Genomic DNA, 27657 nt, shown 5'->3' with positions numbered 1-27657 from the left:
TGGCATCTTAGTTTTCTTTGTGCCGAATATTATCCCACACTTGCATAACAAACAGCCGGTAGTGAAAAAAATTAAGATAAGAATACCTAGACCCACGGTGTTTGCCTAATGGTTAGGGTGTTGCGCTGATAAGCTCGAAATCGCGGGATAATACTAATACTAATAACATTGTTATCACATTTTCACGCCATTTATCATAGTAGATCCCCGTTCCGCGTATCTTAGATCAATGCAGCTCACAGCAATTTTCAGCGTTTTGATCCCCCATTTAATGTGCAACCCCTTTTTGCTCTCAATAATCTGTACCGACATTCACCATTGCTTTTGACAATATATCATTGGAATAAACTACCGAGGGACATTGTAACTGCCATTAACCCTCATGTTTTTGTTGACAAGTTGAAGGTTTTCCTAAATGTGTGATTATTTATGTGTTGAGTGCTTACTCGCGTATGTTATTCTTTCTGTATATAATTACCCTACTAGAAAATCCTATTTGTTTTCAAACGGGTTTCATCAAATAGGGTTATGGAACGGGACCCCGTTTGATCCTGTTCAGTCCTGACCTGTTTAAATCCCGTTTGTTCCTGTTTAAACCTGACCCGTTTAAATCCTGTTTAAACCTGACCCGTTTAAATCCTGTTTAATCCTGACCCGTTTAAATCCTGTTTAATCCTGACCCGTTTAATCCCGTCCTATCTAACCCAGACCTGTTTGCCCCTGTTCAGACCTATTTTTTGCTACATTCATACCAGGTCCTTTCAGAATGGATTGATGTTGCTTAATATAATTTACTCTTTACACATATTTTGTGCACTTGTGTATTTGCGATCAGCATTGAAGAGAAGTAGATCTGCATTAGGTTCGCAACAAGAAGCCACTTTCATATGTAGGTTTGCCTGGTACATTGCTTGATACGAAGATGAACACAATTTTCGGCATAAATTGATTAGCACTACCAACACTGATGTGATACATTATGAACAAGTTTTGTATGACCCACGAGTACGTTCTCTATGTATGACCTACAAGAAAATGCACCCTGAAGAAGATTGTACCTCCTTTTCATATTTATACTACAAGTATGCAAATGTAATTCTTGCTAGTTTAGTATATGTTCGATTACTTGTACTCTTCTTAATGCAGTGCTTCTTGCTGTAATGGTTTGTACACAAATCCACAGTAAAGTGTAATTTTGGGGTGAAAAATGTCAGGCAAAGTATTGGCATGTACTTGTAAGTGAAAAAGACAAGTATACTTTACGTAGGTATTTCTGTACACCCACTTGAGCTTTCATTAAGCCTGAAGTCCTCCGGCCTAAATAAAAGCATGTCATAAATGTCTCAAGCACTGTTTATTGGACCTTCTAACGGTATTTCGATGCATCCAGTCTGCTGAGAGAAGACCGCTGGAGTGGGTTGCTTGGGTGCGAGCGAGCAGGGCACCTGAAAAAGTAAAGCCAATAATTTATCTTGACTCATGCAACAGGTTAGCACATAGGCAAATTTGCCTATGTTCTCACAAATAAGAAAGGTTCAGCATTCCGGTCATAGAAGATAACGAATACATCTTATTGAAAAATATGTGGTTTCATGCACTGCCTATGTTTCAAGGGAACATGGATTACTGTGGGAGAATAAGCTGTCATAATTAGCAGGAGATTGAAGCAAGTCTTATAGGAAAAAGATGGACACATCGTTTGATTAACAATAATTACTAGTATTGAAGCAACAGAATACAAACATGAAATACCTTTAAAAACAACACCGACAGGTTGAGATAATAAATTATTCAGAAACTAAACCCGTCTGCCAGCAAAATACCGTAGTGTACTGGCTTTGACATTGCGCTGCTCAGGCAGAGGGCATGGGATTGAATCCCAGCCACAATGGCTGCATTTAGATGGCAGAGAAATGCCAAAACCCCTATGCAAGGTCTATTGGGTACATGTTAAAGGAGACTAGGGATCCCGCCAACTTGAAGTTATAAAAACCGGGGTAAATTTCGAGATAAGTAAACTCACAAAAGTAGAAGGCCCTGGCCATGCGAAGACCATATAAAGCCTTTTAAGGTAGGTGCCAGCAGCCGCTAAATATCTTGCAAAAGCGAAATATAGCAGAAGCGGTATTTTTCCGTAGATCACTTTTGCAAGCTATTTTACAATTTGACACCCGACATGTTGGGCATCTACGGGCAACAGCAATTCTGGCACAGATCATAGCAAACACTGTTGCACCTAGGTATACATAGACACATAGGTATAGGTACAGTCGCCGACTGATTTTCCGGACATGATTACTCGGTCTGCTTCACGGCACCGCCATTCTCCCCATGGACCATAATATATAACAACTTCCGAAAATTAGGACGCCTTGCAACCTCTCGTCTGATTTTTCGGACACTCCTTGAGCCAACTTGATCGAGAGCACCATGCACCGACTCTCACCGTGGCATGGTTCTACTTGCTGAACGCCATTTTTGTTTTGAACGAAGCCTCCTTGGTGCCCCACGAAGTGGCGCTACTACAAATCCCTGCTCATCATCATCGTTTCTGCCTGGTTTGTAGCTACAGCAGTTCCGGTCTCAGCTTAGTATGCGATGCCAAGACAATCCAGCAGCTGATTTGTTTGTTTCTTCGTGCACGACGCTGCAAGTAGGCCAGTTTTTTTGTTTGTGCAACTGATGTCGGCGTGACGATGTTTGACGAAGCAAGATGGGCCAATTCATTTCACTAATATTTAGAATAGCTACCTGTAAGCACCACCTACCTTTCAACAACATTTGCAAAGCAAAAAACCTCATCCTGAAAATCTGCACACGAAGACATCGGTAGCATCATCAGCGTGGGGCCTCAAGATAATTCGGCAAGCCAAGAAATTACTGACAGCACGAGTGCAATCATGCCAACAGGAAATCTGTGGCTGAATAATGCACCTTCTACCACTTGGCAGACAGTGCATTTTCGCAAGGCCCTAACTACGGCAGATCATTGTTAAGGAGTTCCTGAATGCACAACTCTATGCCATTTTCCCGCTGACTCTAGGGAAGCACCTCTGCACAGTTGCAAGAAAAAAAGCTAGATGCCCCAAGAGAAATGAGCCCACTCAAGCCATGGAAGTTATGTTTACCTTGTCTTCCTACAACTACTCTAAACCTAGGACTGCTGTTTTGCACAAGGGAACAAACATCAACATTGGTGCCTCGCCCAACACAAGTGGTCTGCGCCGTAGAAGGTGCCATCAGTCAGCCCACAGATGAGGCCCACACCAGTGCTGTCAGTGTGCTGTACAAATTGCAGAAGCACAGCCTACAAGCTTGTCTGCCTTAGTGTGATCGCAATAATGAACGAAAACCAACGAATCAAGTTTGTTTCGTGCTGAGAACAGTTGCCTCATGCTGGATTTTCCTACAATTCTTTCTAAGCACAGATAATGCTTCATTTGTTGTGTAGGCATGTAAATAATGAAAAGGCCTGCATCACTATCTCTGAAAAAAATAATGTAAGAAAGCACGTACAGTACACAGGTGCAGTGTCTATCACATACTATTTCGTGCAGTAGAGGCTACATCGGATAAACCGGCAAATGTATAAATGACTGGCAGCGTGACCAAGCAAACTTGATGTGTGGGTCAGTTAGCAGTGGTAGTGCACTACTCTCGGTGCACATGCACCTATGTTTAAAAGCTGCTTGATCGTGACAAAATAAAAAGACAAAAGCGCTGGAGAGATATCTGAAACTTTTCTTATATGTATGACGAGGAACCTAGCACTAGCTCCCCATGCAGAGAATTACTAGACAGCGAGACTGCTTCTTATCATTGTAAAACAAATGTCACACTCACCATGTGATGCATCCTTTTCGTTTCTGTGCGAACAATATGTATTCAGATCTATTCTCCCCCTTTCACCTTTTGCACAATATTACTGTGCGAGCTATAATACTGAACTGTTAGTAGCACTCTGTCCTGTTGCCTCCTTTCTTTCCTTGTGAATTGTGTGCTAAATACGGCTTTTTTTGGTGAAAGAGTGCTAGTTTAACGCATAAACTAGCGCCGTGGCACTTTGCAATAAAGGACTGTTATAATTCTCTAAAAATATGTCCATGCAGAACAGTGTCAAAAGAACACCTTAAAGAAAGAACATGAGTGTATCTATCATAAAGACCAATCCTTGTCTTTTTTCCTTAACATAATTTTCAATACCGATATTGAAGTACAAGCTCACCATATTATATCACCTTGTCAATGAAGCAAGGCACAATGGCGCCCAACTGTCGCGGGACCAACTTGGATGTGGAGATCAGCGCAGATCAGCAACATAGCATGGTCTGCTTACACTTCTTCTCCAGGTCCAGCCATACCTATAGCAGCTATAAAACAAGTGAGCTTAGAATAACAAGCGAAACAATATAAAAAGTGGCAGTGAACAAAGCAACTTTCCTTAGGCATAAATAGGATCGCATTGCTGACATTATGCACATAAGTAACTTCATTTTGAGCAACAAAGCATCCAATTTAAGAAACATTATATGTATGAGCTATCTATGTGAGAAAGATTAATCGAACGCCCTCTATTTGCTACACCCCTCCCCTTATGCATGGATGTCTCCCTGACTGAGTGAGCTGGGCTGATCCCAGGTATAGTGTAAGTAAAGGGTGTCACTTGGTGGGCCAATCTCGATACCATTGCATGACTTGTACAATAATTTTAATGTGTATTGTAATGCTGGCCATCCTGCAGGCACTGCAACATTATAGCACCCATAAGGCTAATGGTATTACCTGATAAGGTTAACTAATAAGTGTCCCCAGAAGCATAACTCGGCATGTATACTCGGAGGCCATTATTATAAGAGAAGCAATAGCAGAGGTGAAGCTTTATCCTGTGCCATATGCAAAATGGCCGAGCACGCCCAGCTTTTGGTTACATTCTCACTTGTGACCACTGCAACAGGCTGACTGACATGCGTAACCAGCAGTTTGTAGGACCACATTTTCATAACCTGCATTTTTTTTTACATCTGAAGAGATCAGCCTCAAGCTCCATGCTGCGCTGTACTCGAGAAGCATTATAAACTGGCAACATTTAAATGCTATGCTGCATGGTTTGTTGCATGCTTTAGGAATTTACTTATTTATTGTACACATAGCTCATAGTCTCCAGTTGGAGTATTGCATGAGGTGGCAAGAAAACAAATTCTGAACTAACAAGGAGAACATTCAACAAAACAAGTCAGACCAAAAAAAAATAACATACTCTCATAATGGGACTATGTATCTGGCAGCTAGCTTATAAAAAAGACAATTAGGAATGTTTTACTACTGGTAGCGCTTTAGGGGATGGAATGTAGAATTCCAAGCATCATACACTTTTAAGCCACCTTTCGTGGTTTTTTGTTTTGAAGTCCTATTCTCTGTACTATTATAGAAATGAATAGCCCCCTCCAAAATAAAACAAAGAAAACATGTAATGCACAGTAATGTAACACAATAATGTAATGCACAACAGTGAATACTTAGAAAAATGTAATTAAGAACATGGAGTCTATGTTGGCACAGATGTTAGATGTCTACATGAAAGCATAATAATAAAGGTGGGCAGAGCATTTATGCTATTGTCGGGCAACCTGCTGCAAGACATACAGGTAAAAGGATATGCATGCCTCACAATAATATATGGGGTTTTACGTGCCAAAACCACTTTCTGATTATGAGGCACGCCGTAGTGGGGGACTCCAGAAATTTTGACCTCCTGGGGTTCTTTAACGTGCACCTAAATGTAAGTACACGGGTGTTTTCGCATTTCGCCCCCATCGAAATGCGGCCGCCGTGGCCGGGATTCGATCCCGCGACCTCGTGCTCAGCAGCCCAACACCATAGCCACTGAGCAACCACGGCGGGTATGCATGCCTCACAACACAGTCCCTAAAAATATATCTCACAATACAGTGAGTAGGTATATCATGCTTATCTACAATAGCTCCTAATTATATTTTAGAGGGGGCTACCTATGAACCTTGATCAAACTGAAGGTGGGCCAAATTCTAAATATACGATTCAAGTAGACAGAAAAGGGACGTTATGAATATGGCATCTACAGCAAAAGTGTTGTACATTATTGTTGTACATTATGTCATACCTGCCAACCTGTGAACATAATATTTTGTAAAAATGCTGCAGACACTAAATTCTTTGTTGGGGACATAACACACATTATTTTAAAGCTTGCTCTCAGCACCCCCATTGTGGCATACACACACACATTATTAATAAAGGGAAAATCGCACATCCACCCACTCGTAGCAATTGCTACAAAAGAAACCCGTATGGATTCCTCGAAAGGAAAGCCTCATAGTTGAAAAAAAGAAACCGTCCAGGTCCGGGACTCAAACCCGGGACCACCGTCTTTCCGGGACAGCCGCTTTGCAATCTAAGATAACCAGGCGGCTAGCAGATGGCCGGGCGAATTCGAATTTGTCGACAATATGAAGCAAAGGCAAGGGTGTGACGTAATAGTTCTGCGGAAACGCGCAAGGTGTAGAGAGATAATTAATAAAGGGGAAAAAAATATTACGTCAAACCCTTGCCTTTGCTTTCTGTTGTCAACTAATTCGACTTCGCCTTGCCATGTGCTAGCCACCTGGTTATCTCAGATGGTACAGTGGCTGCCTCGGAAAGGTGGTAGTCCCGGGTTCGAGTCCCGGACCAGGACGAATTTTTCTTCAACTGTGCGGCTTTCCTTTTGAGGAACACATACGGGTTTCCTTTGTAGCAAATGCTACGATGTCTGATTTTCCCTTTAATAATTACTTCTCTCCACCTCGTGTGTTTGCGCAGAACTATTACGTCACACACACATTATCAACCATTATTTAACTTGTCGTGCAGCACAAAAAGCAGCAGCGAACTTGAAACCAGTAACTGACAACTTTGTTTTTTCTTTAGATTACAGAGCTTTTACAGCGTGTTTGCTGCTGCCGCTTTACGCTGCTTCATGAATTTGTCTCACCAAACTTCCCTAAAGCAAGTGCCCCTCTGATGTTCTCGTTAGAGATATTGCATCGCTAATAATAAAGCATTACAAGTACCATTACAATTAATTTTTACGTGCATTTTAACAATGTCATGCCCTTAATCTCTCAACAGCTTTAAAATATCTTAACCAACACAACTTCATTGTCTTTCTAAAGTGACATCCATAAAATTGTAAAATGAGCCCACATTTGTAAACCCACGGTAAATTCAGGAGAGTTTCCAAACATGGATGATACCAACAAAATCTGCAGCTCGTGTAAGTGGCAGCAACTGCTTTGCACACACCTTGTCACAGCATGCACATCAGGTACTTTGCCGTGCTGTTGAGGCTGCAGAAGTGCCGCAGGTGCATATCTGGAGGTGCCTCTGGTTCACAAAATCTTGCCATCCCTAAACAATAATAAATGCTTAATTTATTGTAATCTCTGCTGAAACTGCAAACTTGTGATATAAAAAGATCACGTCATATTTTGAAAAAAGTCTCATACAACCAGTTACATGAAGCTGCAACTGGTTGTGCAAATATCTGACCGTAACATCACAGGCGGTTAAATAACACGTAAATCGAACTGTAGCAAACATGAATCTACTATGAAAAGGTTCACACGAACGTACAGCTGCATAACGTGAAATGTGAATTGTACTATCAAAAAATTCCTTAGGACATGAAAAGCGTTCCAAAACCTCATTTGTTTATGCGGCGCAACAAAGCACTGCTCCCAAAGGACGATGCGCTCAAAATTTCAACAGACCACCTCTTTTTCTGGAGAGACAATACAGAAAAGAGAAAGATTTTTCGATTAAGAAGAAACATTGCTTTTGTAATTTCGGCTTCTCTGCAAGATCGGAACCCTTTACAAGTACACGAAAACACACAGGACACTAATACACGTCATCTGACGACACTCTATAAACAGACGAATTTCCATACAAGCTGAACATCTGGCCATGCGTCGACGAAGAAATCGGGTGATATCTCGCGCAGCTGTTAGCTGTGAAGACGACACATCGACGTACTACTTCTGGAAATGCCTATACCATTTCTCAATGAAAAACTATGTACACAAACAGTAACTTTCCTTGCTTGAATTTTTGTGCCCATTTAGATCAAACAACCACCCGCGCTAGCGTGCTTCATAGGTGAAAGTAAATAAACCACAGATAGAGCTGTTGGTAACATGAATACGTTTTAGGGCAATTTCCATGGAACTTTTGCTAAATGTGCACTGCGACATGAAGAACAACCATTTGAAAAGCACATTTATAATTCTTGCTGCTTTACTCATTCGGATTCGGTTGTTGTACGGATCTTGCGATACGTACAAGAACGCACACTTCACGAACCATAGACAGGAAGAATGCGCGCAAGCGCCGGACTTACCTTTCTCGGCGTACTCGGAAAACGCTCCTTTTAGCGTCACAGGTGCCGCGGCATCGACTGCACCAACGGTCCTTCCGTCGCACACACTGTTGAACTGCGGATCAACTACAGGACGTAAGAGCACAATTTTCACCAAATTCTTCCGTACAGTGTGATACGATGCGAGAGTGCCAGAGGAGGAGATCCTTTTCGTGAGCCCGGAACAAAGAAAGTGGCGAAGGCTCATACCTTCGACATCGGCGCACCACACGAAGGATACTGCGGGCTACATTACGCGGTCCCAGGGGTTTTGTGATTCTCAATGAATACAAAATGCACCACAATTACTCTCGGCATAGCGTACACACGATTAAACAACTGCATCGGACGGCGTCAATGCAGCGCGCACTCACATGTAGCTAGAGTGTACTAGAATGGGGGAGTGGGTCCAGCGGAGGCCCCGACAAGCGGCGAGAGTGAAGCAAAAAACATTGAAATTTGCGGCGGCGCCGCAGTCGCCTTCTTCTTACTTCTTCTGACGTTCCGGCCAATCTGGTGCCCCGACGGCCCGGCGGAACCACGCCTACCGACGGTGGTTACGGCGGCGCCCAGCTGTCGTCTGCTCGACGCGCCGCTGTCTCCTGAACACGCCGTCGTGCTTCTGTTTATTTCGTCATTTTCTCTCTAATTGATTTGTGTACCAGGAATGTAAAAAAAGAATGGAATATAATTAATGCTTTGCCATGAATTGAGGTTCCTCGCTTCCGTCAAACGATGCCGTCTGCACGATATCTACGCGACTTGGCACAGTGTTCGAAGATTGACAGGATGGGCACACTTCGGCGAAATAACTTCTGTTGTGTAGTGGGTTGCATCATCGTATACAGTAGATTGAAAGGTCCGGCCAAGCTCTCGCTCTTCGGAGTCCCTAAAGATGAAGAACGGCGACGCGTGCAGGAGCTCATTCTGCACCGCACGGACTCCATTCGTGAGCTGCACTTTGATGCAAAGTACATACTGAGGCATTATGTGCATATCATTGAAGGCCAGGAAGTATCTACACAGCGTGGAAAGCCTGCGCTTCGGTCTGTTGCGGTACCCACAATCCTTTGCCGTATTTTCAGGATTATCTCTACGAGCAGCCTACACCCGAGCAGCCCACGCGAAAGCATATGCAACAGATGAAGGCCGGTAAACAAAGAGAACGCTCCCGCTCTCAGTTGAACGGTCATTCAGATTGGAGGCATGTGTCAATGGAAACCTGCGCGAGCTCGAAGACATAGACAACCGATAACATGCTTCCTATATAAACAATGTGTTTTGCTTTATTCACCAAGGGGGCCTGGAAAACCAACTACATCTCAGGCGTATATGACGCACAAAAATAGGGAAGAAAAATGCTATTCCGTAAATATTTTCAAAACCCACAATTAACCTACAAAAAATGTGCTGCACGTAAAGAATAATGTGACCCATATAGGCTCCCTAAATCTCAAATCGCTGCCGTTATTAGGGCATCGGGGAAATTTTGTTAGCATTCAATATATCGCCTTGACAAAGGAAGAAAACAAAGGTTTACCAATCTTTATTTAACACCTAATTATGCCACACAGTTCATTAATTCCTGTAACTCATCCCATTACGGCACATGGTCCCCATTTCTTCGGAATATCAGCTATGAATTTCGTGTTCTCATGACACAGTGAAACACGCACATAAGGAAAGCAAACTGCAAACGCTATCCATCTGACTGCGTGACTCCAGCTAATCCAGGCACGGTCATCCTCGAACGCAACTACAACGCCGCGCTTGACCACGGCCGTGCTTTTTTTTTTTTTGGGGGGGGGGGGGCACGCTCTCCGACCGGCGCCGCCGCGGCCTCCGCCGTGCGCGGGGGCGTGGCCTCCAGAAGAAGGCGACGGTGGCGCCCTCTGGATTTTCAATAAAAAATGCCTCAGCGCGGAGCCCTCGTTGGACCCACTCTCTCTAGATGTAGCTAAGGCTGAAGACGGCAAAATAATATCACCTGTAACTTTACCGGCGCTACCTGTGCTGCCATCTGTAGGCCGCCACCGAAAGCGACCGTGCTTTCGGTGATCTCATGGATGGTGACGGCGTTGTATTTCGATGTTATGCGAGTCGTTCAGCGTCTTGTACGACGTGTTTCAGCAACGTTGCTTTTAATGAAGAGGACGGCAATGTGCGTATACGCCATATAGACGTCTCACCCACTTGAATAACAGAACAGGAAATTTTCAGTCTGTCGTATTTTGGGACGTTGTGACTGTCGTTCTGTTCTCTGTAGTGTGACGTCTTGTAGTCGAAAATTCTGTAGCTTCTGATCAATATATTTGATTAAAAATTGACAGAGACCTCTTTAAGGATAAGAAAAATTATTAATACAAAAAAAAATGAAAGTAGAAAAAAAAAGCTTTCGCACAGGATTTGAACTGCGGACCTCACGATTCCGAGACAAGCATCTTACCACCGCACCACGCCGAACACGGCCACATTCCCTCTAGGCAAGCAATATAAATCTCTCTCTGGCTTGCTGTTTACATTTACATTTTAAAAGCCAAGATGCGCTTTCACTTCACCGTGTCAACTGCCGCATCTCTATATGCGCAAAAGTGTTGTTACCATCGACAGGTACATCGTGGAATGCTAGAACATCAATTTTGCTGTAACGATATCCATATTTAATAAGAAATTCAGAAATAGACAACGGTGACCGGGGACACTGAAGGTTGTTACTGCTAATTTCGACAGTTGTCTCTTGCACTTTACTCATTTGAGCTCGCATATAATTCGTGTGTTCAATGCAAAATAGCTACATAAACACTCGTGGGTGAGTCTTGATCCGGGCAGTATACTGGCTTCTCACGGCAGCGCTGTACCAGATTAATGAGACCCGAGCGAGAAAGCTTTTCACGCAACTTTGTGGAACAATCCAAAACTTCTTTTCCGCTTCGCATAAGCTTGTGTAATATTTCTGGGAAATTAACTAATGTGTCAGTGTAACCGCACATGTAAGTCCACAGGACTGTGTGCCCCATCTTACCAAATAAAACAAAGCGGATACGCAGCCATTCCCGCAGATGGTATGATTTTGATCAGCGGCCGATTTTGAGGAGGCCGGTAGCGCGTTGCTGGTGCCGCGTCGTCACGGCACAATTATAACAATTGGCCACGTCGGCTTTAATACCGGTGTCGGTGCTATCAGTATTGCCGGCTTCAGAGAAGCACGATTGAATACCGCGCAAGAGAAAAGTACAGTGTACACCACCGATGCGAAGCTGACATTTTAAAGGGCCGCGATGGAAAGTGCTTCTGTTGCGACTTCAGAACTCTTGGCCGTCGCGACCGAATGTTTCTGTTGCGACGTCAGAATTGCTGTCGTAACGTCAGAAATGTCTGTCGCAGCTACAGAAACGTTAGGAACTTCTGTCGTACAACAGAAATTTCTGTATTTGCAGCAGGAATTCCTGTTGTCTTTTTCAACTGGGCAGGACCGGGAATCGGTTTGAAATTCGCAGCTAGCATATCGCAGTTTGGTCTGTGAACGTTCCGAGGTGTTCACGCAATTTTTGTAGAGCTTGATAATGGCCCAATTTAGCACTAGGGGTTAAATTGTCAGGATGTCGAACAATAAAAAAGCTCCTCCCCAGTTATATTCAAGCATTAAACTGGTATGCATGATGCCATCCAGTATAGTTGCCACAAAGCTCCAGATTAAACCAGCTTTTGTGACAAACAGGCGACCCTATATGGTGCCACTGCGTCCAGTATAAGCCAGTTTAGTTGCAAACAGGGCCCCTGTTAAGACCCATTTCTGCGTGAACTGGTCATGCCTATACCTGCTTGCATGCCAAACGGGACCCCGTTCAGACCTGTTCGTGTGTGAACTGGTCCTGTTTATACCTCTCTGCATGCCAAACGGGACCCCGTTCAGACCTGTTCGTGTGTAAACTGGTCCAGTTTATACCTGTATGCATGCCAAACGGGACCCCGTTCAAACCTGTTCATGTGTAAACTGGTCCTGTTTATACCTGTTTGTTGCTAAACAGGTCCCTGTTAGAACCAGTTTAAACCTGTATAACCCAGTTTGAATTTAAATAGGATTTTCCAATAGGGTTCGAATACTCTTTTTCTCTAAATGCGTAGATGGCGTCCATGTGAAACACAGTATGCGTGGAGAGCTCTTAATTGATGTTAAGAAACGATGCGGGGGAGTAAATAAACCATTTAGGTAAGAATTTGCAAGATAACAAGATAACTATTAGGACATTAAAATATTTTCTATTTGTGTAGAATAGGCAAACAGTGGTTCAGATAATTAAGTCCTGGCTTTACTTCCTTTATTATTTCCACTGGCTTCTATAAGACACACGAATTCATTTTACTGAATAATAAGGAAGCGGACCAAATTTAACACGCTCACTTCTCACGTCTGAGTAGGTTAGAATTATTGAAAGCAAATGTATATCTTTATGTGACCATGTATTCCCAGGAATTTGGTCGAAGGAATACCCTATCTTCTGCTTTTATTAGACATGGTTCTAATTCCCTATTTGAAGGTATTCTAATCACATTCTCTTTAAAATCTTGTTATTTGTTTTCCGTTTCTAATTATGGTTCGGTAACCTTGGGGTCGCAGGGTAATCTTCAGGGTGAGAAACTTCTTTGTCAGGATATTTAGGTTTACTATTGAACAAATTGATCAAGTGTCATGCCTTTAATGAATAAAACTGTATCAACTTATAGAACAAAATATTAGCAAAGGTAAGCTCATATACGTAATTGCTGTGTGCAAGGGGGAACTTAACAGCAAAGTAATATACTCTTACCCACCTCGGTGGCTCCGTCGATATCGCCTTTGACTGTGAACAAATAACGTGTATTCCACCAGTCGTGTGTGTCCCAACTACCAGATACGACGTTGAGACTAAGCGGGTTTTATTATCAGCCACCTTGCGCACACTGGTGAATTTTTGTGTTATCAGTGATCAAGTAATGAGTCATAAATATTTTGCGAAACAATAAATGATTTCATAAATCTGTAAGCTAGAATGTCGAATGGTGTGACTCATTTGAAACATAATATTCAGCTGCTTCCAGGTCGCAACTTATTTTTTCAGTTATTTTTTCCGGGTCTTAGTATTGCGGTGGAAAACGCAAAAATAAATGTGAGGGGAATACAAGCCAGCACGTCTCGCACATTCCGTTGCGGTGGTCACCGAAAGGTCTCAAAAGGTTATCACCAATGCCCGGCATGACGAGCGCGGAAATTCCTGAAAGGCCATGGGGCAGCTGCTGGCTGCCGTTCGCGGAACAAGCAGCCACGTCATGCTGCTTGCTAGAACATATCCCAAAGGCTTTGGATGAGACGATGAATCGGACTGAAGTTAATCGAAAAAAGAAAATCGCAGATTCACCCGTAGCAAATTCGTGGACAGCGAGCAAACGAAGTGTACTAGATTTATTGGCCTATACATTTGTGAACATACGCATGTTTACTAAATTAACAAGTATGGTGTCAGGCGCCCAGAAGCAAATATGAACATATCTCACCGTGTGACCGCGGAACTTCGCTGTAAATATGTTGGAGTGAGGAAATGCGGCAGCAGCAGCGAGCGAATTGACCTGGGCGCTGCGTCTCGCATCAATGTAAACTAAGCCGTGGAAGGGACGCACAGTGGAAAGCGGTGAGCTTCCTTCCCACTTCGCTCTTTTGCGTAAGCGAGAATCAGCCGTCATCGTCGGCTCATCCTCACACGCTTTCACGCGAACATACAGCATACGCCACGTGGTGACGATTTTATCGCCGTTGTAATTCATACGAAACCTCGATGTGCTGTCAACGCGACTGCAGAAATGCGCGTGAAGTATCCAGACAAATGCTATCGCAATAAAAAGAAACAAATAACCGCAGTGACGCAGCTGTTTCCCTGTAGGAGTGGCAAAAAGATAGATGTTTTTAATGGTGACCACATAAGCCATTGAGCCATAAGCAATAAGTCATTATTATTGTGATACAATTACATGGACAATCAAGGCGCATTTCTGCTGTCGCCGTCGGCTTCGCCGCAAGGTTCCGTATAAACTCCAGGGTCGATAAAATCGTCACCGTGGGCCCTATTGTAAGGAAAAGTGTGCTGGGGTGAGCTGGGTAACATGGCTCCATCTTAGGTGCGCGAGCAGGAAATACGGGGAGGAACGCACCTTCAGTTTTCGCGAACGATACACGGGGTGACATTAGGTAGTGGGTGGCGCAGGGGGTGCGTTCTTTTCTGGGGGCTACTGGTTACAGCGAGGCCATATAAGCACCGTATCTTGAAACCGAACTGCGATGTGGCCAATGTGCCCGCCCGCCAGGGCTTTGTCTTCAAAGCGATCTGCGATCTTTGGAGAGTGCACACACTGATGGTACTTTGGCATGCGCGGTGGTTTCGACTTTATGTTCGCATCGAAGCGAGAAATGTACGAACTTGAGTTCGCTGGCTGCTGCTGCCACGGTTCTTCACTCAGAGTTTTGACATCGAGTTTCCCTGGTCATCGAGTGAGATGTGCTTATGTTTACCTGTGCGTGCGTGACAGTGTGTTTGTTAATATAGTTAGTAGGCGAACGTTCACAAGTACATACGGCCAATAAAACTACCACCCTTCCTTCTCATAGCTATCTGCCAATTTGCTATCGCAATCGGTGCTTCAACTTTCGGGCAAAACTAAGACCTTTTAAAACATGTTTTGAGCTCTACACTCGCGTCCTCGAAACTTGTGGTTACGTGTTCAGTTGGCATTTATGTTTCAGACATTTTCCCCATAGCGTCCACACGTTGAACAAATAAGTGAAGAAAATGTAGTGAGCTGAAAATTGTTGAGTATATCGTTTTGAAATGCGATGAAAACATTCACAGTGAAGCTGAAAAATTTATGCATTTAATTATAAATGGATGAAGTTACTTCTGAACAGCTAGCTAATCAATCACTATTGGAAGAAAAATTGACCAGTAAGCACAAGGCGCCCCCTAAAGGCTCAATGACACTAGTCCGACCCGACACCAATTTCGGTCTAGCGACTATCGGCGAGAGCGTTTTTTAACCTTTGTGTCGGCGCCTCTGTGACACTGCACCGAAGCTGAGCTCTCCACCGACCATCGGCAGAATGTCGGCGTTAGCATAGTGACAGTGGCGTCGACGGCAAGGAAAAAACGGTGTCATTGACAGTCGGCAGGCCGAAATCGGTGTCGGCTCTGCTAGTTTGAGTGAGCATTGTCAAAACACCATTGGTTTAATCGTTGTTGCTCGTAGCCCTCTTTTAGGCAGCTTTGCCCGTGTTAGCCACACACGCTTTCTAAATGTGAACCATGACTTTAATTAGATGACTCGGACAAACGCCAAATTTTTCTTTTGCACTCAAAATACGGTCCGATAATTTACTCATGGCACCGTCTAGCCAAGTCAGATCCTTCATATTTTCGAAAGAGAGGAATATCTTTAATTCTTTGGCAAGTCTGACTAAATCATGTTTCTCGGATTCTAGTTATAGTGCCACACACGCCCTATGATTGCAGCGGTTCCAGCATAAGCTCTCAGATTTTTTGGGCCCCTTCAGTTTGTGATCCTGCATCTCGGTCAAAACGCATGACTACTCTCGCATGTGTCTTTTTCTTTCGCCATCATCGTAATGCGCACTCTGCACGAGGATTTCTTTCTCAACAGGTGGGTGCCAAAACCAGTGAGCCACTAGTGCGGGCAAAAAGTTTACCTGTTGAAAAACATGGTAAGGTATGAAAACTAAGATATCTTTTGCTTCAAACTTGATGGAATGTGCCAAGGTAAAAAATACAGCGACTAACACGCTGTGCCCTACGTCAATCGTTTTCACAGTAGTGTGCGTCGAACGAAAGGAGAGCTGCATGTGCATAATTCAGATCGATGTCTAAATATCAACTTCTCCGCTTTAAATTTCCTAGATCACTGAACTTCTGTTCTAAGGTTACAGCTGGTATGAACCTATGAATTATCAGGAGATATTCGTTGACGCATGTCGTGACGTCGTTCATGGCTGGTGAAGTTTTGTGTCACTCAAGCACCTCCACCTATAGATTGGAGGCAGGATTGCCTGGTTCACTAGATCTGCCTTTGCAGCGAGTTCACGATGCAGGTAGCACTCTTGCTTTCTCTCGTTTGCGCAGCTGTCGCTTCAAGTGACAGCAGCAATGCAGCGGAAAGCAAGCCTCTTTGGCAAAATGAAACATTGCTTGGAAGATATCAAGATGTATGGAAAGTGAGTGGTTTCAATTTATTCACGAAAACGTAAAACATATTGTCTAATTGTGCATTTGTCATGCTAAAGAAGGCTTCATTTTTGGTATCCGCATGCGGATATAAAAAATGCATTCCACATAAATTACCCTAGTTCTTCCTATTACAATATTTGAACACTTTTTTTTCAGCGTCCTTCTGGGTTGTTAGAGCGCGTTTGTTATGTCACTAGCAAATCGATAAATGATGCTTTCAAAGTGTTTGTTGAAAACGTTACGTAAACGCTGTCACAGTGCTGCGAGTTTAAATATTGGGGCCCTGTAACGTAAAACCATTCCAATATGTTTTTCTTCTCACATCCTTACCTGAAATTTGCGTAACCGCCAACCCCATTACCGGGCTGTCACCCGCAGGGTTGTCTGAACTGACGAATCAACCGCTCTCCTAGTTTATAGGCGGTCACTTTTGCTTGCTTTAAAGCGAATAACATTGCCTACACTAAGCGGACAGTCTTATCTAACTGGCTGAAAAGAGGCGCAGAGCACGCTGAAGTCAAGGGGTATTCGATAAGGCCTAACCAATGCACTGAAAATTGATGACCGGATGAAGAGGGTGTGGTCGGCGTCTTTGAGTGGTCCGCTTTCCCTTACTTTGTTTGAGGTGGTGGTCGAAAATAGCGGTGGCATGCAACGGTAGGTTAAGGATTCCGCTAAAACGGATCCTTGGCAATAGAGACTTGGCATAGCGAGGTCTTCAACATGCTGAGAGTGCTCGGAAATGTTACACTTCAACGCCAAAAGGTTTATTGTACGCACATAAGCTCAAGATCTGCAGATGCGAGTAGCGAGTGCCTCATCGATCGGTGGCAGCCATCTTTTATTCCTTTCGTAACGGGGTCGCTTGCGGCTATTCAGGACAATATTCAGTCTTTTTCGCCATATTAATGTACCTTTAACGCGTACACGTCACTTTACGTAGTGACTTTTCCCGGTTTCGTAACGACGCGATACAGGCAGTTGAAGTGGGTGCAGCCCAAAATCAATTGACCAATAGCCGTGATCTAATGGTGGAAGACCGTCGAAGCAGGAAAAACAAGATTTCTTTTGTTCGGTCCAGTCATGCATAATCAGTGCGTTGTGCACGCGTCATATTGGATGGGGAGCTATCGCTGTCTTCGTGACGTCGGGTGACAGACAGGCGAAGTGGCGGTGTGGTACGGTATGAAGAACTTTATTTAGGTCCTGAGTGATCAGCCTGGGACTGATGCGGACCGCTCCCACGTTGGTACAGAGAGGCAGGGCCCATTTGCCGTCACACGGGCCCTTAAGACAGCCCTGAGTTGGTCCGCCAGCACTTCACTGTGCAGCATCCGCTGCCACCACTGTTCCCCTCGAGAACCAGCACCGGCCAACGCCAAGCAGCGCCAGAGCATGTGTTCTAAATCGAGCAAAACCCCACACTTACTACAAAAGACTGAAACCCCACAGTCCGGATTAACTTTGTTCATGATGACCGGGTTAGGGTCTGTTCGTGTCTGCAGAAGCCTTAATGTAACCGCCTGTGGCCTATCTAATTTAGAATGCGGCTGAGGGAATGCCCTGCGCCCTTAGTAATTGTGATTGGTGATTTCGTTGTAGGCTAACAGTTGGTCCCTGTACTCAGGAGCGGTAGATCCAGCCCCTTCAGGGAGTACATGGCGCACTAATACTCGTGCCTCTCTGTGGGCCCCCTCGTTGAGGTTGAGGGGCTGCCTCAACTATCCCCATGTGCGCCGGAAACCAAGTAACTGTATGCGAAGTGATATCCCTACCCTGCAGCAGTCTGTTAGCCGGTTCCACAACAAGTCCTCTCGAGAAGGCTTCAATCGCAAATCGCGAGTCACTAAACACCAGAACTTTTGAATCAATTAGTGCTAGAGCAATAGCCACTTGTTCGGCAACCCCCAGGTTTTTGGTGTAAATGGAAGCGGCATTTCTAACTCTCCCTTTGCCATCTACCACCACCATCAAATAAGCATTTTTACCATTAATCCATGCGCCGTCGAGAAATGCAGACACCTCCTCCTGATCCTTTGCCTCTCGCAACAAAGCGCTAGCTCTCGCTACGCGCCTCCCTACTTTGTGCACGGGGTGCACATTTCGCGGAAATGGACGAAACATGATATTTGCCCTAAGATTCACGTTCAACTCGTGTAGGGGCGTCTGTCGTGCGACACGGCCACCCATTCTTCAACTGACTCTAAAATTACCTAGCAAACGCTCCCTCTGTGCAGTACGCTGAGCCTCGACAATTTCATTTAAAGTATTATGCAAACCCAGTCGTAACAACATATCGTTTGACGTAGTCATAGGCAGACCAAGGGCAGCCTTGACGGCTTTTGTGATTAATGCTTCCCATTTATTTTTCTCCCCCCTATTCCAATTTAGCATAGCTGCCACATACGCGAAATGAAAAATATTAAATGCGCGAACTAAGCGCATCACACATTCTTTTCCTAAACCCCAATGCGTATTAGAGATCCTTCTTATAAATCTAATGGCCTCCTGCGTCTTCTTAGTAATACGCTGAATGGTTCTAATGTTCGATCCGTTCGCTTCAAGCAAAAAACCTAGGACGCTGATTGCTTCAACTTTGGGTATCACCGACCCTTCCCTAGTATGAATTCTAATGCAAGGCTCAACTTCCAGTACCCAACCCTTCGGCCTACGACCTAGCTTCTTAGATTTGAAGATCAACAACTCCGACTTTTTAGTGGAGCACTTGAGCCCCATGAGACCCAGATACTGCTCCGTAAGCGTTACCACTTTCTGCAGCCTAGCCTCAAGCTCTCCATCACTACCACCGACACTCCGTATAGTAATGTCATCCGCGTACATAGAATAGCCAATATCCTGGACAGTGTCCAGTGTATTAGGCAACTTCGACATCGCCAGATTGAATAACATTAGTGAGAGTACGGATCCCTGCGGAGTACCACAGTAACCCAATTTAAAGACTTCCGGCTTTATCTCCCCGAATCTGAGACATGTCCTTCTATCCATGGTTCAAAAAATTTTTAACCGTTCGCGCAAGGCTGATTGCAATATTGGAATAGAAAAGTTTGGAATAGGTTTACCTTATAGCGCCCCTGATGTTCTAACTCCATTGTTAACTCTTCTCAGCAAAAATTACGTGCATTTCATTTGCGATTCGTGCAACACGTTTGAACGCTAAAATTTTTCGCTTAACTAGAGCCTGCTGATAAGTGATATGGTATCAAAACTCTTTTACCGAGGCATTTCACATAGTATGGATTTGAGTATCAAGTAAATTTGTTTTTTTTTTGGAAATTGGTCGTGTTTTAGCTCTCTATGTGAGAATGCCGAGAAGGGCATATTTTTTTTATGGAGCGTCTCCTTCGTCGTTGAGTAATCAGTGTTCCAAACGCACAAAGTGAAATAAATTTGGTAGAGCAGCAACAAAGTATCGGGGCCTATTAATTATTTAACATCTCCCAGAAGACTATATGGATATGTGGAGACGTACTAGAGCATGAATTAGTTTGTAAGTTATGCAAAACGATTCAGCAGTCGGCAGTCAATATTTTTTAGAAATATTAAGCAAGATACAAGTCTGTCATTTCAATTACCCTTTTGTGCTGTTACTACGATTTTCAGAGCGTTGGACAAGAAAGCAACGGGACTCATGTACTCGCGAGGACCACATATGAAAATGACACAGGATCCTGGGGTGAACAATTCATGTGCCTGAGCGTGAATGGAACAGACGTGAATGTGACAGCTAAAACAGTTACATTTGTTTTCACGTTCAGAAATGCGTCTAGCAAGTGTGATGCATAGTGAGTATATAAACGTTTCAGTCGATTAGCCGAAATCACTGAGGCGTTATATGTAGTAATAAAGTTTAAGTAAAAGGGTGTTTGGCGTCATTGTCCATCCTATTTATATACTTTGCTAAAGATGTTTACAGTGGGTATTTTCTCGGCAAGTACCCCTTAGCAATGTGTATTGCTATAGGATGCTTAGCAAGGTGTCATTACACAAGTCGTTTTAAATCGAGCCATGCCCTAACCTATGTCTTCAAAGTCAGCATTCCCTAGCTTAAAACACTTCATTTCTTACGCTCCTCGCAATTTATCAAAACAGCTGACGTGTTTCCTTCTTGTAGACTTCTTTAGGAATATTCAGAATATTACTTATCTGGCAGTGCAGCAAGGAAAGCTTATCTCGAAGATTTATTTTTCTTATACAATGCGGCACTCATGAACATTAAATTAGAAAAAAACAAGGCCCCATTGCAGAGTCTGTCAATGATAGGTACCACTAAAAATTCTTCAAATATTGTTGAACTGGCCACATTGCAGCTATGGCTTGTAACGTGGCGAAAACTTAACAGATGTTGTAAAGTTACGATGATAGCCAAGGTTCTTAACAGGTGCTACTTTCAATGAAGATGGAAGAGGAAAAATGCTTGGAAAACTCCGGCACGCCTTAAGATCTTCATATCTTATGTCTTAAAAGTGAAAGAAATAATCTACTAATTCATACGTAGTAAGTATTGTACCAGAGCAGGGCCGTAATGACAGATAAGACTTATTCCATTGAAGAGAGACAGTTTTATTGAATTGACACTGTAATACTCTTACACAACTAAATTATGTGCTGTGTTCTGCGCGGAGTTGAGGTGCTTGTGTTCCTGATAGTAACAGCTACGACACAAAACCGGCAATGAAAAGAATAAAAACACTCCAATAAATATTTCTCAATTTATATTTAAATGATCGAGGAATAAGCCAAAGCTAAAAGAAACCATTAACCATTTAGGCAACCGCGGTGCCATCATTCTCTCCAACATGTTACATATTCTCGCATTATAAATGCGCTAACTGTTCTGACTACAAAAAAAATTTAGCAACTCAGATCGTCTTGTTATTCCTACTCATATCATATTACAGGCCTCGGATATAGTCTGTAAACACTAAAGGTGCATAAGAGAATGTCTTTTCCAAAGCTATCGTACAGCGTCATAACTGCAGCTGAAGTGTTGTTTCTCATCCGACGCCTTCTCCGTGAGTGGCGCTATTTCAAATGTCAAAGATGATTTTCCGCACATAGCAATACACCAGAAAGTATGCAGTGGGATGACGCCGCAGTAGTTAAATGGTGCAGTACCGCAACTGCCTTGCTGAGGAAGTAGATTCTGCATCAACCGGGCAATAGCTTCTCTGGAATTCTTTCCCTTTACAATCAATATTGTGCATTTGAAAACAACATGTTATTTACTTCCTCTACTCATAGTAAGGCGTCTTTGCCTGTGTCTTGGAATGACTTCAGCTATTGTGTCACTTTCAAAACTAAAAGCGACACATTTTTCAATATGTGATGCGCGAGAAAGGGCTACAAGATCACATAGCGATTCGTAATTGAACCTTTGCAAAGTGCATGAAGCGCCTAAAGTAAGCAGCAAAATGTAAACACACAAAAAAGGTGCTGGTAAAGCTAGAAAAACATTATATGAGTGAAAGATTCAGCGCAAACCTTGAATGAGCGAAAGAATATTCTCTCGCATATGTTATGCACGTTGATGTAACAGGTCACAAGAATCCAGCGTTTGATAAGGCTGGACGTATTAAATATCAAGCGCATGCCCCAATAAGTATTTCATACGTCTCACTCATTTGCTGTAAACAGCAGTTACAAGCGCCCCCTCGCCGCAAACACCTAAAGCAGCTCATATGAGCATGCAATATTATACATGGGAATATAGAATTTCTCACCTTATTTATCGTGCAAGCTAAAGTTGTTTGGTACAATTAAGTAAACTATATCCCGAAGAGTTCGTCCAAAATCTAAAGAACGCTGCTTATGGTCTCACAGAGATTGCTAGATGGATGAATGGATGTTATGAGCATCCCCTTTGGAACGGGGTGTTTGGTTGTGCCAGGAAATTCTTACTACTTAATTGCACAATGTAATACCTATGTTAAAAAATAAAAAAAACTAATAGGAATAAAAACCATGATGAATTCCCCAAACCAAAGTTTTTGAACCCCTATTGTGAACTTTGTTTTTGTACGCCGATATTTTTGTCGTTTCCGTTATTTTCTTCCATAAATGTTCCAATCGCCTCTTACTAAGCTCTATTGCGGACATGTTTACTTTCCCCCTGCTCTCGCTGAACGCAGGGGTTCAGGAGGCCAGCGATTCCTAAATCGACGGAAACAATACGTGCGATACATGCTATGGCCAGCATAGTCTCCAGCATTCGACCCTTATTACTGCCCTCCTAATAACGGCCAGTTTTCCGCATAAGCTTTGTGGTTCAGGAAGTCCTTTGTCTTACTTCGTCAAAAAAGAGAACTTAGCTATGCAGAGCTCCATGTTTTAATATAGTGTGCGTAATCAGCAATACATAGGGATATTATTCAATGCAGAATTTTCGTCCTCAATTTCAGTTTTTTTCAGCAAAATTTCAATTTTGATGAGCAAGGATTGTTTGGTTTTCACTAGTCGGAGTAGTTTATCCTTAACGATGCCACTCAAGCAAGCCTAGCAGTGTCGTTAGAAAGCAATTGGCCCACTTCTGACATATTAGCTTGTATTTGAACAAAACACAAACACATGGACAGTCATAGTGAAGAAAATAGTAAAAAATACTTAGAGAAAAAACTATTTAAACTATTCCATTTATGAAGAACGCTTTGTTATGGAAGATGGCGCTACCAATGAGTCAAATATAAGAAGCCAACATACATATTACCCTTGGAAGTAGAGTAGACATCGACAACTTGAATCGCATGGCAATAAAATATATTTTGGTGGAGACAGGCTACACAAGCACTCCACGGACTTCAGCATGAACACCTGTGGAGAAAGCAAAGCTGTCATGCGACAACACATGGAAATAAAGTGTTTAATGGGAGCATTGTGATGAACGCGCCACTTTGAATAAGAAAAGTTACAACTGAAAAGTTAGTTATTTTATTTCAGCGTCCGAAAGTCCCAAACATTATATACTGTTTATCTAATAAATATCGCAATAAAATACGCATATTTCTCGCAATGCAGGCGTTGAGTAGGCGTTTCTTGTATCGTCGCGGAATCGCTTAGGTAACAGAGCCGGCGACACTCACAAATGCATGAGTGTTACGAGTACTTCTGAGAATACGTATACAACGATATATTGCATGCGTGCTGGGGTGTGTTGAGCCAAACCTGGCTTGAGAGTCAATTTTGGGGAACCGACTTAAGCAGGGACCTCGGGAAAAACCACCCCTGCAATAAAAACTACGATTTGACACGTGGTGAATGTGAAACCGAATAGGAATACGAGCGTAAATATGGCCTATTCAACTACCTATCTTCTTTAAGGTCCTTAGACTACGATTGCGCCATTTGTTTGTCGAACTCCCCAATGCTAGAATTGCGATATTGTAAAATTCAATATCTGTGAACCTGTTAACGTGATGAACGCCTACAGTTAGCATACGATATTTGACTTTGTTTTATACAACGCAATTTCATGCGAGTTTGCAATTGCTTTTGTTGATAATCACCATTTCTGTATACCGGCGAAGCAATGATTGCGATAGTATTGTGTAGGAACGCTAGCGTAAAACTCGTAACCGTTTGGCAGTGTTAATTAAACGTGAGCTAAGTAAGAACGGGCAATTGAGCTAGGGGCCCTCTGTTTGAATAGAGGCTTCCGACAAATTCATTCACGTTCATTAATAACAGCCTGCATCTTTCTTAGTAAATACATAATCCCTTTTCCCTATCGAATAAGTTTCAAGCCTTGGTCGAAGGTTGACCCCCAGTTATTGTACTGCCACGCCAATGAATATGCATCATTTGATTCGTTGAGTTTAGTTATTGTTGTGCACTTTATATATTAAACTCTGGGAAGATATTAGATCAAAGGCATGCGCTGGCGGTGTATTGTTTCATGATATTTGACTATGGGCTACCATTCTGAAACATTGAGGAATGGTGTTGACAAGAATGTTACACCTGGTATGAGCAGCATAGCGATAGAATGGTGGGGTAATATAACACGCACACAGCGCATGTATTATAGCAGGCAGTGGCATATAACATACATGTACTTAAATATGTTCGAAACCTTGCGCCGATGCCAACGACAGCTGAATAAATTTCGCTTGGGGTGGCCATATATTTGCTATTGTACCATTATATTGTACGATATTGTACCATATTGCTATGTACCTTTTAACTACTTTGCGCCATGAACTATTGAGCCGCTCTTCTTCTGCCACACAAACATCTGCATTATATTTGTTATTCGCAGTTACAATGTGACAGAAACAGTGCAGGCCGTATCCACCGATGGCTACAACACAACAAACGCAATTCATTACCTAGGTTATGGTAAGTACATGCAACTTCTCCATAAGACAGCAGCAGAACTAATCCTTTACTATCACACATGAAAAATGAATTGGGTGTGCTAGCTCTTGACTCTTTTTAATGAACTTATAGGTAACACGTCCTATATGTATAATTTGCACAAGGAGAACATCGTTTTTTTCTCAAAACCTATTAAAATTGATATTCCCAGTACTAGATGCTCTTCCATGTCTGTGAATATATCGGTATTGAATAATTCCGGAAGGGAAATGAGACGTTCACAAGCAAGGACACAAAATTACTCCTATATACCGCTCTTCGTGCTTTTAACGTTTCCTTGCATAGAAAACTCAAATAGTATTGTCCCCATGAAAATGAATCAAGCTAAAGCATTTTGTTTTTATTTGGCAAGCTTTTAAATTAGATACCACTTTACTTACAGTTATATTTTGTTTTCGTATTTTTTCAGGCCACAAAAACCTAACAGACACACTCATCTTTTCTGATGGAAAAACGTGCGCTGTGTTCTTCGTGCCTCATCAAGAAAATGGTATGCAGTTATAAGGCGCTTACATTTTGTAAAAAACGCGCAATTGTTTGTTGAATATGCATGGTATAAGTGCGTGTTTTCTCGCTGATTTTAAAAGTACCCGAGCTAAGATAAGCAGTGGTTATTATCTATAGATTAGAATAGTACTCCTGCTTCTGGAATAGCGCTCTACAAACGCGATATCGCTGGGTAATTGAAAAAGGAGAAAGACAAAAGGCAATGAGCAAAAAAATAGGACATGTTACATAATGTGTTGCTTGATATATATATATATATATATATATATATATATATATATGTTTACACAAATAGATCAATGCCTGTATTTGTTTTGCAGATGACGTAGAATTTCAGTTGTATGACATTCGGGAAAAAGTTATATTGAAGCTTAAATTCATGGCGAATACATCGATTTCTGTAGAAATGCTTACGACGATCATTTATGGACTCTTTCTCTTTTCAGGGTGTGAGCTCTGGGTGGAACAACGTTACGCGAGCCACATCCCGGACTGCTGCATGTTCGTGTTCGATGTTTTCTGTGCCAAGGGAAAAATAATTTACGATAAATACAATGTAACAGAATGCCTTGGTAAGGCAAGCTCGTGATTTAACTGAGCGACACATTTATGAAGCTCAATTTTTGTAGAACGCTCTGTGAACATGGGTTTAATAAAAGCGTAGTAGATTACAGTTGCCTTTACATTGCATTATTTCGCAAAGGGGATGAAGCCGGTGCTGTATGCTGATGTAACAACTTTAAGGGAGTCTTGAAGACTTCTCTGAATAATGAGACGACGGTGTCACAAGTAAAGGAATGCATGCCACAATTCTGATGCCTCAAATATTTTTGAATACTTTTTGAAGTCAGCGTACGAAGTCGTTGGGTGCTTTTCAACCACTTAAATCTTGTGATCGCTTTCGGTTGGTGGGGCGATTTTTATGGTACATTTTGCAGTGCGTAATAAGGTTGAGGTATTGGCTAGCTCCACCTGAAGTTCCAAATACCTCTTGGTGGTGGAAACAGAAGCCCAATACCGATGACAACTGTTCACCGGGCCAGTAGAAATAGTTTAGGATTGTCGTCCTAGCTCAGAGCTTCCGATGCTGCGTCGGCTACAACACAAAGTGCCATGTAAGGTGCCGCATCAACACATTACATGTTGTAGAATCCACGAATTTCGAAAGTGCTCCATGGTTCCACGTTCCAGGACATAAAGAACTGGGTGGCTCAGTTGGAACGCATTGCCACGCTCAATAAATGGAACGACGCAACCAAGCTGAACAATTTGTAATTCGCCCTAAAGATGGCCCATGCACCTGGTAGGAGAACTCCAAGAGTTGTTAGTATCATCGAGCAAGCTCTGGCTTCACCTGAGTGAGAGCTACACCAAAGCTTATAGCCGCGAACGAAGCGAGTGGACCATTCATTCACGGATCTGAATGGCGAAAGAATGTGTTACAGCGTACCTTGAGAGCATGGCGCCCGTAGTTCTTCGAGCTCAACCCAACAGGGTTGAACCTCCGCCACCTCATGCGAGGGGTTAATAAACGTCGGTTTCCAGGCCTCGTCCGAAGTCACCCAAGACAATGTGGCCGAGTATGGCGAAACTAGATGTCTGGAAAAAAAACTGCAGCAGCGGTCTGTTTTCCACGACCGGCCATTCAGTATCGCTGCGATGATGAACGCGAGTGGAGCTGCCGGAAGCAATATCGACTCGCTTAGTGAACACATCCGCTCAGTGGTGCGTGACCAGCTGTGATGACTTTACTGCCATATTCAGCCTCATCCGAAACTAAATACAGCGAGTTTTGCAAGTCTCGCTTTCCAGTGACGCGCACCCTTACCGTCCTCCACAGCTCGAGCCGGTATCCTGCGTGGAACCTGTACTACATTCCGTTTCGGCTATCACGCGATTAGCCCTCAGTACGCGTCCGGCTAAGCTTTTATCATTGCAGTCAATAAAACGGGAAGAGCTTTGGCGCCCGCTGTTGAAGAAATGAGATGTCTGGCATTATTATGAAATTTTGGAGATTTACATGGAAAAAGCAAGATATTTTTTATGAGGCACACCGTAGTG

At 43.0% G+C, this 27657-nt stretch overlaps 1 protein-coding gene and 1 long non-coding RNA gene across 3 annotated transcripts; one reads left to right on the top strand and one right to left on the bottom strand.

The window, feature by feature from the left end:
• Nucleotides 1-1335: 1335 nt before the first annotated feature.
• Nucleotides 1336-8823, bottom strand: LOC139050654 (uncharacterized). Of its 2 annotated transcripts, XR_011508996.1 has the most exons (4): nt 8417-8823; nt 7321-7425; nt 4226-4370; nt 1336-1445 (listed from the first exon to the last, which is right to left on the bottom strand). It is a non-coding gene; the product is annotated as an uncharacterized lncRNA (long non-coding RNA). The 2 variants fall into 2 exon arrangements; XR_011508995.1 differs by lacking the exon at nt 8417-8823 and having other exon boundaries at nt 7321-7624.
• A 1690-nt stretch (nt 8824-10513) lies between these two features.
• On the top strand, nt 10514-26185 carry LOC135914857 (male-specific histamine-binding salivary protein-like). The gene is made up of 7 exons (XM_070526537.1): nt 10514-10595; nt 16118-16178; nt 16594-16685; nt 20320-20501; nt 24971-25050; nt 25499-25579; nt 26043-26185. The coding sequence occupies exons 4-7, from the start codon at nt 20404-20406 to the stop codon at nt 26183-26185; spliced, it is 402 nt and encodes a 133-aa protein (XP_070382638.1). The 5' UTR covers nt 10514-10595; nt 16118-16178; nt 16594-16685; nt 20320-20403.
• Nucleotides 26186-27657: the final 1472 nt, after the last annotated feature.

The sequence above is a fragment of the Dermacentor albipictus genome, chromosome 10 (genome assembly GCF_038994185.2).
Source record: "Dermacentor albipictus isolate Rhodes 1998 colony chromosome 10, USDA_Dalb.pri_finalv2, whole genome shotgun sequence".
NCBI lineage: Eukaryota > Metazoa > Arthropoda > Arachnida > Ixodida > Ixodidae > Dermacentor > Dermacentor albipictus.
This window is presented reverse-complemented; position numbering and strand designations above follow the sequence as displayed.